At 39.6% G+C, this 12,437-nt stretch overlaps 1 protein-coding gene across 1 annotated transcript in view; it reads left to right on the top strand.

Annotated features, from left to right (window-relative positions):
- Positions 1-12,437, top strand: part of INO80 (INO80 complex ATPase subunit) — a 101,020-nt gene that overhangs the window by 73,665 nt on the left and 14,918 nt on the right. The window contains 2 exon segments of the mRNA XM_081830962.1: positions 3,088-3,182; positions 10,253-10,325. Of these exon segments, the coding sequence (XP_081687088.1) occupies positions 3,088-3,182; positions 10,253-10,325 (168 nt within the window).

Here is a 12,437-nt window from a genome sequence, read left to right as displayed (position 1 = left end):
CTGGGTGGCTCAGTTGGTTAAGCGACTGCTTTCGGCTCAGGTCATGATCCTGGAGTCCTAGGATCGAGTCCCGCATTGGGCTCCCTGCTCGGCGGGGAGCCTGCTTCTCCCTCTGACCCTCCCCCCTCTCATGTGCTCTCTGTCTCTCTCATTCTCTCTGTCTCAAATAAATAAATAAAATCTTTAAAAAAAAAAAAAAGACTTCCTAAATGTTAAAAGCCATAATTTTTGTTTTATTAGTTCAAGCAGTATTAGAATTTACTTTGGTTAGTAGTTATTGATCCACAAGAATCCACTTGAGAGTACTGATGTTCATATTTATTTAATTAAAGGAGGATACTAAATTTTGAGACCTGGAAGAGGAAGAAGGTCTGTATTTGGTTTCTCTTCTCTCTTTGCTTCTTTTAAGTGGAGCAAAAAGAATTGCTTTACAGAGCTCCAGGAAATTTAATCATACTGGCGGATCATGTTCTAAGTCTTTCCTAAATACCAAAAGGGACTTGGGTGAGAGATATCCTTGATGTCTACAGGGTACCTTGTGTAAGGAAGGACTGGATAATGGTTCGTCTTTCTGTTCCGTAAGCCTTCTTTAATGCACAGGAGTGCTAAGCATGACACAGTTCCTACAGACCATCGTAAAGTCATCCAGCAAGTGGTAATCAGCCAGTAGTGGTCCTCAGACATGGGAATGAACTACAAAGAGTTGGGGTATGACGGAATATTTAAAATGGATCTTAGAAAACCTTATGATGTAGAGATTGTTAAATATATATATATGTGTGTGTGTGTGTGTGTATATATATATATGAAATAGATTTTTAAAAATAAATTTTCGAGGGGCGCCTGGCTGGCTGAGTCAGAAGAGCATGTGACTCTTATTTCAGGGTCATAAGTTCGAGCCTCATGTTGGCTGTAAAGATTACTTAAATATAAATAAGTAAATAAATATTCACAGTGCTATAACTTGTCATTTATTGTTAGAATTTGTGTTTTGACACAAATTCTTTTTGATAAAAATGCCTTTTAACAAGATAGAATTCGATTTTATTCTGAATTTTTAGATTTTTTAGATCATAGGAAAGCTGAACTAAGCATAGAAGTGGGCATACGTCTTGAAATTAGCATTTGAAAGAAATGAGGCATTTCTTTCCGGATTAAATTAAGTATCTTTTCTAAAACACCCAGAATTTTAGAGACACATCTAGAAGAGCTTTGGTATAGCCAGAATTTTTGAATGAAGGAAATACTGAATTGCTCTTTCATCTCTGCCTTTATCTTTTAGCTGTTTTTCTGTGGTATGAGGATATAGACATTCCTCTATTCTGCTTTTAACTGCTTTTTCCATGTCCATTTACTTGTTTTGAAGCTATTTACTGAAATCGGATCTAAACTCATCAAAGCCTTCTGAAATCCCACTGCTCCCCTGGGTGGGAGAGCAAAGGCTTAAAGCAGTAAATGGAAAAGATTCACTTCTGTTGCCTCAGTAACAGGCTCTGTGTAATCAGTGTTGGTTTGATTATGGTCTGGGATTAATATCTCTGGTGTCATGCTGACCTTGACATATAACTGATGTCAACAGTAAGATCTACAAGAAGATTCATTCATCAGTGCTCTCACTGAGTTTAGAAGTTCTGGTTCAGAAGGCAAGAGTGCCTGTGCAGAAAGCCCACCTTGTGGTAGAAGTCCAACCTATGGATGTCTTTGTGTATAATCTAGTTATTTGGTTGTTCTGGATGGCAGCATCCCCTGATTAAATTAGCTGCCAAGCTATAGTGAGCCTCTAAAGACTATCCTCATGCTGGCATTTTTCATCTTTTTTTCCTGAATCCTTCCTTATCTAAGACACCCCCTACTCTTCTGCTATTAATCCAGTTTCATTATAGGGCTGTACCACTAAATATGAACTTGAAATTCTTTGAATATGTTCTACCCCTCTTTGATTATCAAAGCCCTTAAAGAGCCACTTGAGAAAGAAGGAAATAGTAAAAACACATACAAACCACAATGAAGATGTGTGCCTCGATGAGCTTGTCTACTTTGTCAACCAGCCTCCCCTCGTAGGTACCCTAGCCAGAGACCTCTGCCAAGCCATTGTAGGAGTTTTGGTACTAACTTGCTCTAAGAGTAGGCTGCCACATGCACTGTATAGCCGTACCCAGCTGTAGCAACCTCGTGTGCTGAAATACCCAGCCAGGTATAATAAGAGGTACATGAGAGAATATTGCAACAAACAAACATTTGACCATAGAGAATTAACACAGACATCTCCCAAATGTAGAAATAACTAGTCTTTTTCAATAGGATTGTTTCATGGTGCTCCTTATAAATAGGCAGCTGTGTTGAGTTTTTGATAGTGGTTCCTCTACAAATGGACTTCTTGAAGTGTAATCATATAATCAGGGGTAAGAAAGAGGAAATCAGTGCTCATTTGGACATCATCTGTAAGAGGCATTGTAGCTTCTAAAAATGGCGTTATGTTCTGTCCATTGCATCTCTTGAAGTTTCTTCTCCATTCTTAAAAGCTGTAATTCCTCTTAGAGATGATGTCCAGAACATGCTCTGCCATGGAAAGTTACTTTGTCTTCTGTTCACTCTGATGCTTAGGCTTCCCTTAACAATGATGCATGCTCTGCTGGGAGAAGGAAACTTGGGTTTTAAATTCAAGGATATTGGTCAGCAAGGATATGTTGGGGAGAAAAACACCAGAGCAAGTTACTTACGAAAAGAAAACTAGATATTCCATAGCTGTGAGAAACATCTGGTCGCTGACTGAAAGGCAATTTTTATTTGGAAATTTCATTTTACTTTGTTGGTTTATGTTCATGAAACCTACTGAAATCTGCAAGAATATGATTAGTTTCCAAGTTAAAATTGAGGGTGGCTGTAGTCTTTACGATGCCCTCAATTTTCACATACTGGCAGTAAATTCATTTACAAGTTAAGTTCTTGTACTTTTGAGATTACTTTCTTCTTATTCTGGATAATGACTTGCCCCCAGTAAGGATGAGGTGGAAGGTGGGTAGATGTTGTGGGAATTAGAATACAGTAATTTGCATCCAACTTCTGTTTGTTTACTGTGATTGGCAGGAATACATGGTTTATAGGAAGCATACCTACATGAGGCTTGATGGCTCATCCAAGATCTCAGAGAGGCGGGACATGGTTGCTGATTTTCAGAACAGGTAACGTTAATAGAAATTACAAAAATTCTCATTTGATTTTTCTTTAGTGCTTAAGATGATGAGTTTAAAAGAAATGTCAACATATCTCATATTGTTAAGCAATCATGATATAGTCATTTTAAGAGGTAGCTAAATCTGCTTATATTGGTTCAGATCTATGTGTGTGGGGGGAGAGAGAGAGAAAAGGAATACTCGATAATTTTTGTATTCAAAATATGCCTTCTTGGGCGCCTGGGTGGCTCAGTCATTGGGCCTCTGCCTTCGGCTCGGGTCGTGATCCCAGGGTCCTGGGATCGAGTCCCACATTGGGCTCCCTGTTCGGCAGGAAGCCTGCTTCTCCCTCTCCCACTCCCCCTGCTTGTGTTCCTGCTCTTGCTCTCTCTCTCTCTGTCAAATAAATAAATAAAAAATCTTAAAAAAAAAAAAATGCCTTCTTACCAAATCAGCACCCTTCTTTTTGGGCAATAAAAGAAATGATTTCTGTGTATGAACTAAGATCCTCCTTTATATGGATAATATTTATGTAGAAAGAAATCCACAAGGCTGTATTTCTAAATGTTAACAGTGGCGATCTCTGGATATTGACTTATAGTTGATTTTTAGTTTGTTTTCCTTACATCTTTTGTAAAAGTTGAAAGAAAAATACCTTCCTCTTTCCTGCTTTCCCTCCAGCATGGTAGTAATACAGTACAGGATGACAGATTGCAGTGGTGCACAGTCTTCAGCCGGCAGCTCTCAGTTACAGTACTCCTCCCACCTGATAATGAGCCTATGAAATTTCAAATACCGCCTGCTGGCTGCTGATGGCTTACAGAGCCATAATTATCCTAAGTGCAGGTTCTCCTTGTAATAAGCAGAGTCTGGTTACTGCTCCCTGCAAGGAGAAAGCCAAGCTCCACCAGCTAGTAACAGGGCTGCTGAACTCCACCCTTAAATTTTCTTCCTTAGACCTGGTAACTAAGAATAGAGTAGATCTTAATGTGCTGTAAATCACAACAGTTCTGGATTTTTGGACTTTGTGTACTTTGTTAATATTTTTTGATTCTTGGGAAGAAAATTTAAGCACATAGTCCATTTGTATTTAGGTTATAATTTTTCATTTCGTTCATTTCAGTTTTAAAGCATGGTTTGCTTCAGATATAAAACAGTTTAGCCTAAAACAAATTCATGGTTCCACATAGAGTGCCCTCTGATCATTTTTGCTATTGCATGATGCTTTATAATGAAGCACAAGTAAGGAGATAAACTCTGTTTTGGTTTACAGTCTTACACTCACTTAGCCAGTAACTCCTAAGTTGAAACTGTGTGTCTGAATTCAAGTGGTTGTTTGACCAACAATGGAGGGGGAAGGTCTGCTTTGAACCTATTTCACTTTGTTACCTAGGAGCAACTATGTGGATGGCCTAACCTAGCAGAAGCTATTGGCAGATTCTTAAATTGATTATTTGAGACATATATAGCATAATACAGTTGACCCTCAAACAACATGGTTTTGAACTACGCAGGTCCACTTATACATGGGTTTTTTCCAATAAATATTAAACAGTACTATAAATGTATTTTCTCTTCTTTATGCTTTTCTTAATAACTTTTCTCTGATTTACTTTACTGTAAGATTATAATATAAAATACATATAACATACCAAGTATGTATTAATCAACTGCTTGTATTATTGGTAAGGCTTCTAGTCAGCAGTAGGCTATTAGTAGTTAAGTTTTTGGAGAGTCAAAAATTATATCCAGATTTTCGACTGTGCCAGGAGGTTGGCTCCCTTTTACCCCCCTGCATTGTTCAAGGGTCAGTGGTAGTGCCTCCTAACTCCATCGTATTGTTATCCCACACCCGAAAAATTTTTTTTACCAGCTGACCTTAGTCTTTTCTTGATTCTGAAATCAAATGAAACATATTTTACTTTTTCCTTGCCTACTCCAACCTAAGAGCTTCAACTCTTAGGTATATCCCTCTGGTCTTTAATATGTATGTGGTTGTATTTACATGTTGATACCATATTGTAGATACGATTATGTGTCCTTATTTCTTCCACTTAACATTATATATTAAACATCTTCGCATATCATTTAAAAAGTCTTTGTAATCATTTTTAATGACTAATATTCCATTACACTGGATATTTATACCATATTTCTATTGTTAAAATGTTGAGTGAATATCTTTGTTTACAAAGCTTCATCAGCATTTTAGTTTTCTTTTTCTTTTTCTTTTTTTTTAAGATTTTATTTACTTGTCAGAGAGAGAGAGAGAACACAAGCAGGGGGAGCATTGGGCAGAGGGAGAAGCACGCTCCCCACAGAATAAGGAGCCCAATGTGGGGCTTGATCCCAGGACGCCAGGATCATGATGTGAGCTGAAGGCAGACGCTTAACCAACTGAGCCACCCAGGCGTCCCAGCATTTTAGTATTCTTAATAGAGATTCAAACAAGGAAAATTACTGAGTGAAGGGATATGAATATTTAAGACTTTGCAAATTGTCACATTGCTCTGTAGAAAGTTCTGCCAACTTAGCATCCAACGAGCTGTAGTATGTTGATTTGTAATGATTCAGTCTTCTGAATCATAGAGGTACAGCTCTTCTAGCTGACCCAGCAGACATGAGATTCCAGGCTCAGTATATTTTACAGTGGTCTTTTAGTGGAAAGGACTACTAGATATATCCAACTCATTATTTCTGAAATCTTTAACTTGTGGAACAGTTGTTTGGGTAATACATCGCACAGTTGTTTTTGAAAAGCTTAGTTCTAAAAGAACGGTATATTCACCATTAAATTATACTAGATTTGCTTAGTAAATACTTGTTTTACACAGCTTTCTTGGGAAACCTTACTTAAGCTTCCAGACCCTATAACTGAGTTATTTAGGGAGCAGTGTTTTTTATTGAGATCCAACATTTGAGTAACCATCATTTTAACACCTGTGTCTAATATTAGGCAAAATGAAAAAAACAGACTAATGTCTCCTTCCCTGCCTACATGGTGAGGTAGTTAGTTGACTAGAGTTGGAATTATGAGTAGGACATAATCTCTTCTTCTCATATATAGAGTCTGAACTGTGCCTATGTTGATAAGCTTATCCAGCAGACCCCTCCAAATGGGAAAAAGGTCTCAGCTTACAAATTTGAGTGGCTGATACAGCCCAATATAAAGAAAAAGACAGGTGTTTTTGAAAACAAAAAAGCATGCCTTGCCAAATATCTTTGTTATTACTAATGAAAAGACATCAAAAGAAAAAAATGTAGTTTCAACTGGAGAGCCCTGTGGCTCAAAGGTCAGCCAGAGTAAACAAGAACTCCTATAAAAAGCCATTTACATTCCCTTCATACAAGATTTATTTATGAGGGATCCTTCCAGGAAAGAGTCCGGCTGAGACTAAAGACTGTTTGGCCAGGATGTCCTGACTGGGCAACATTCAGAACATGTGATCAGTGCATGATCCTAGAAGCCATTCACAAGGTCTTTGCTCTGGAGTGCCTCAGCCTTTGCTTCCCTTCCTCCTACCCATAACATTTTACCATATGGATCACCCACACACACACACATCATCTGATCCCTCAGGGTGACCCTTTAGAAAACATGAGAGAAAGTGAGTGTAGTGTTGATTTTTTCTTTCTTGGTGAGAGTGTTGTAGAGTTCCAGCCTCTTCTTTCATTCTGGCTCTCTTTCAGTCATTGAGCAAGTCTTCACTGCAGTCGGTTAGGCTACATGCCAGGACTATTTGGGTATTTTGGTGCAAAGTGGCCTCAGTGGGTCATTAAACAAGAATAAGAGACCTAAGCACATCTTTGCTCCATGATTTCATAGGCTCATTCCCAGACCGCCCAGAAGTCTGCTTGCTGAGGCCTGCTCCAGTGGAAACCCTGAGTTGAAATTCTTTTTCAGCCCCCTAGAGGGCACCCAAACCATCATGTTGTCTTCAGGGATTCTGTTTTCTTCCCTTTAGTCAGAGCCCCCAAAACAGTAGTTCACATTATCAATACTAGATTTATTAAGTTGAAAGGAATTTCTCAGCAGTTTTATTTAGATGTTTTTATTTATAAATGATCCAGCAGTGTATTCTGGGATGGACAGTAATTTATTTTAACAACCCAAGGTTTCCATAATCCTTATTTTTTCATTTCAATATGATAAAATTATCAAACCTTGCTGCTTACCATCTACCTTATCATTAAAAGGCATCTTCTCAATACATAGTTAATATCCCAAAAAAAAGTGTCTTCTATTGTTATATATTTCTAAGTTTTGCTACTGATTTATTTATTTTAAGATTTTATTTATTTATTTGACAGAGAGAGACACAGTGAGAGAGGGAACACAGCAGGGGGAGTGGGAGAGGGAGAAGCAGGCTTCCCACGGAGCAGGGAGCCCGATGCAGAGCTCCATCCCAGGACCCTGGGACCATGACCTGAGCCGAAGGCAGATGCTTAATGACTGAGCCACCCAGACGCCCCGCTACTGATTTATTTTTACCTAGATTCCCTTCACTGTTTTTTCTATATGTGGTCCCTGTTTATAAGTAATTACCATATCTGGGGACTTACCTCTGGCTGTCCAGACTATGGAAATGACCCATTTTTCTGCCTCTACACCCCCTTTTCTTTTTAAAGATTTTATTTATTTGACAGAGAGAGAGAGCGCACAAGCAGGTGGAGCAGCAGGCAGAGGGAGAGGGAGAAGCAGGCTCCTCAGTGAGCAAGGAGCCTGACTCAGGGCTCGATCCCAGGACCCTGGGATCATGACCTAAGCTAAAGGCAGACACTTAACTAACTGAGCCACCCAGGCACCCCTACCCTTCTTTTTTTTAAATAGGTTCCACACCCAGTGTGGAGCCCAACATGGGGCGTGAACTCAAGACCCTGACATCAAGACCTGAGCTGAGATCAACAGTCAGACGCTTAACCAACTGAGCCACCCAGGCACCCCTGCCTCTACCCTTCCTTGTATTGCAGTTCCCAACTGCTTTCTACCTCCCTCCCTGTCTCCTCTCCCTTCCCCCGCCCCACCCCTTGCTCAGGCTATGGACTTCTTTAGGAATTACCATGAGTCCTAACCTTTGGGTGGTTCCGTCCCCTCTCACACAGGTATTGGAGAGAAGCCTCTGACCACTGCTTCTGTTTCCACCAAAGCAGCAGAGAGAAGTATGGGGAGGAGCAGTGAGGGTCAGAGGGTCAGAGAAGGAATTCTTCTACAGCCCTGGAAAGCTCAATCAGTTTTTATTTGCAGCCTCACTGTGGTTAGATACCCTCCTCTGGGCTGTAAGGTATCAAGCTTCCATTCACATCATCTCATATCTATAGGAAAATGTGTTTGCAAACTAGCATGTACCTTTTAACTTTTTGGTTTGCCTTATATGTATTAACTATAAATGAGGACATTTTATAAATTAAATAAATAAAATTATGAAATATTAAATTTGATAATATTCAAGGATAAACTAGTAGAACTTCAGTGGGTGTATAGACCTTTTGGAATCTGGCCTTGTAACAGGCCTGCAGACATACTTTGTTATCATTCCTGCCTCTGGGAACCTTGTGTTTAACTAAATGCAAATAATAGACAGATTTCTCTAGGACCAACACAGCTTAGTGATTAACCAGGAGGCTAACTTCACTGATACTCATGTTTACTGTTGATATGTCATCACTTAGTCACTTCAGCTGTATTCAGAGCATCCTCATTTTATAGTCCAGGAAACAGACCTTCAGTCAAATGACTTTACCAGGGAAGAACAGCATCAAGGGATGAGTAAAATTCATTTTACATTGGAATTTAGTACCTCTTAGTACCTCTATGCCATATCTGAAACTTGAGTCATATGCTCTTCCGACTGAGTCAGCCAGGTACCCCTGTATTACAATATTTTCTAATCTGTTCTATTCGTTTCTTTATTTCTTTAATGTAGTCCAATCTACCAAACTGATTTCATGACCAGTAATAGGTGTGACCTGCAATTTTAATCATGAGAAAAGAGATTAGCAGCTTGATTTAAAGGACTGTAAAGTTTGCGCACCGGTATAATGCAGTTCCTTTCTCTCTGAAATGTTCTGGAAAATAACCTCTGCCTTCAGCTCAGGTCATGATCCCAGCGTCCTGGGATCGAGCCCTACGTGCGGATCCCTGCTTGGTGGGAAGCCTGCTTCTCCCTCTTCCACTCCCCGTGCTTGTGTTCCCTCTCTCTCACTGTCTCTCTCTCTGTCAAATAAATAAATAAATTTTTTTTAAAAAATGTGCAAGAATTGGGATCAAACTGAGCCCTTAATTGTGTGTGTACATAGATAAATCTTGTAGTCCAAGCCTGCTCACTGTGACCTGGCATGGGCCTGTTCCTAGAAGGTATTCAGTAAATATTTGTTGTCTGAATGAGTGACAGTGGTACCTACCAGTTTATTTATAATTCTGGGTTTCTTTAAAAGGACGAAGGACGTCAAGGGAAACTGAGACAACTATATCTAATCACGGGGGCTATGTTGCCATACATTAAAAAGTACTTTAATTCCAGCCTGTCTTCATAGATTGATCCTAAGTTCACCTTAATACATAGAAGTCATGATCTGGATCTTAGTCCTGACCTCAGGGTCATTTTTCTGGGACTGACTTTATTCTTCTGAAAATGAGTGCTTTGGGAAAGTATAATCATTAGTTCCCAAATTATTGGTAGTCATGATTCCTGGGGGAAGTGCCAAGGGATACTGATTTTATTCCCTCTGTATGAACCTAGGAATGGCTTGACTTGTTTGAACTATGACACTATATAACTGTTTCCATGATAACATATTTTTCTGTTATGTTTGCTACATGTTTATAATTATATTGCCTATCAGTCTATCAGTATTAGTAGGCTGCAGAAGTATATCTGCATATTAGGAGATGACAACCATGATTCTGTTTTAACATCAGAGCACCTTGGTACAATGTGTCAAGAAATGTGGATCAGGCCTGGATAACCCTTTCTAGTCCTGGACACTATTCTGTTTTCAGAGATCTCTGTTTTTGCCACATGCATGCTGTCTTCTCTTTTAGTATTCCCTCTTAACATATCTTCTTCCCTTTTCTACAGGAATGACATCTTTGTATTCCTGCTAAGCACACGAGCTGGAGGACTGGGTATCAATCTCACTGCTGCAGATACAGTAAGTAATGAGCGCCACAACATATACCAGATATGCAGGTTTTCTAGTATAAATATGTTGTTCAGTTGGTATTATCCTTTGCTTTGGGTCACACTTTTTATTTCTTTCCCTCATTATGTTATAAGACAATAGTTGCATTTTGGCTGAAACTAGTACATTTTAGCTCTCCATCTGGACTTTTCTGTCCATTCTCTGTGAATAAGTTTCTTACACATTCATTCAACAAATATTTAGTGAATGCCAACTATGTGTCTGATACTGTTCTAAACACTTCAAGTACCTCAGTGAATAAACAGATTTAAATAATCTGGCTGGATTAACAGGTTTTTTTTTTAGGAGCTATAACTGAACAAAATCAGAAATGATTGTTTTATTGCTCTAATGCAGTTATGCTCTTATTCCACCATGGGAAAAACTCATACTTTTTTATCCCAAACTTCAAAAGGTGATTGGAGAGCAACAAAATTGGTAATTTAAAAAAATTAAGACATTGTATCAAAATTATTTATCCTTTCATACCTAGTCTCCCTGGAAGAATACTTCAGTTGACTGAAATGGAAAAGAGCATTCCTTTTTGAATCTCAGAATTATTCCCAGTGTTCAGATATATTTAATAACAATTTCAGTAACCTTGAGACGTAAAAATGCATAAGTGGGAAATTGTTTTGTAGCAAGTATGATTCTAAAAATGTCATTTTATGTGGCTGTTGTGGTGCTTCTCTGTGAAATACAGAGCATGAAAATTCCCAGAAATGGGAGGAGGATGCAAACCCCGGAGATTCATGGAGAAATGAGGTAGAAGGGAGAAGAGGCTTGAATAGACTCACAAGCTGCAGAGCTAGAATTAGAGCCCATGTTTCCTAATCTCCACCCCTAGGCTGTGTCCACTCTCTCTCCTTATTAACTACTGTACTGTAGAGCTGCCTGACCTCAAGAAAGAAAAGCAGATTCTGTAACATCATTAAGTAGAATATCAGCACAGGACTCAGCTGTACCTTCCTTGGCATATAAAACTCATCAGCCAGTTAACCAGGTTTGGACAAGGCTCCAGGGCGTGACGACTGCTGGAAGCCTGGCTGGGTAGACGCTAGATCTAATATGCATCATCAGCTTCGGTAGTCTTAAGGGAAGGCTGTCATTGGTGGTAGGTGTGTTCTTGTGGGTTCTCCGAGGTGGTGGCTCATTTGGTGTCACATCAGATAGCAGAAATTTGGCTTTCTCTTTACTCCTTGGTTCCAGCTGTATTTTTTAAGCATTCCATATAGTCATACTCTCAGTGTGAGTATAGGAGAAACCACTTTCTCCTAGTGAATCTTTTGGACTCCAGTCTCAGCCCCCAGCCCCATATTTATTCTCTTGGTTTATTTATAACCTTCTTTATTAACCATGCCACTCCCTTTGCCTAAAACTCTCAGGGAATCTCCATCATCTTACAGGACAAAGGATGAGCTCCTTTACATGGCATACAAGGCCCTTCATTTTGTGACCTTTGTCCTTTCCAGTCTAACTGCCAGACTTACTTTCCCCTTCCCAAAATTTATGTTCCAGAAATAATGATTCACTTTTTGTGCCTGAACATACCATATTGTATTACACTGCTGCACGAACTCTTTGTTCAGCGTCTCTTCCACCTGGTAAACTTCTTTTTATTCTTCAAGACCCCATTCATGATCCGGGGTGGTGGTTTTATATGCGCTGGTGTAGCTTCTCTGATAAGGTGACACTTGAGCCAGGATCTGAAGAAAGTGAGGAAGCAAGCCAAGCATATATCTGGCAGAAAGAAGAGCATTCCAGGCAGAAGAGATAAGTGCAAAGCCCTGCGGCGAGAACATGCTTGGCGTGATCAGGCCATAGCGAGCAGCCCTTTGTAGGTGGAACAGAACGGATGATGAGGAGAGGTTGTCAGATAAGTGTTGTGAAGCAGATCGTGGAAGCCTTCATGGGCTGTAAGACTTTTGAGATGGGAGGCCCCTGGAAGAATTTGAACAGAGTGGTAACTTGATTTGGCTTGGGTTTTAAATGTGTCCCTCTGGCTTTTGGGGAGTAGGGTGGGAAGATCTACAAGGAGAAAGGTAGAAGCAGGAGGTTCAGTTAGGAGTTAGACACAAGGTG

The sequence above is a fragment of the Leptonychotes weddellii genome, chromosome 9 (genome assembly GCF_054177405.1).
Source record: "Leptonychotes weddellii isolate Sample4059 chromosome 9, ASM5417740v2, whole genome shotgun sequence".
NCBI lineage: Eukaryota > Metazoa > Chordata > Mammalia > Carnivora > Phocidae > Leptonychotes > Leptonychotes weddellii.
Note: the sequence above shows the minus strand (reverse complement) of the source record. Positions and strands in the feature narration are given on the sequence as shown.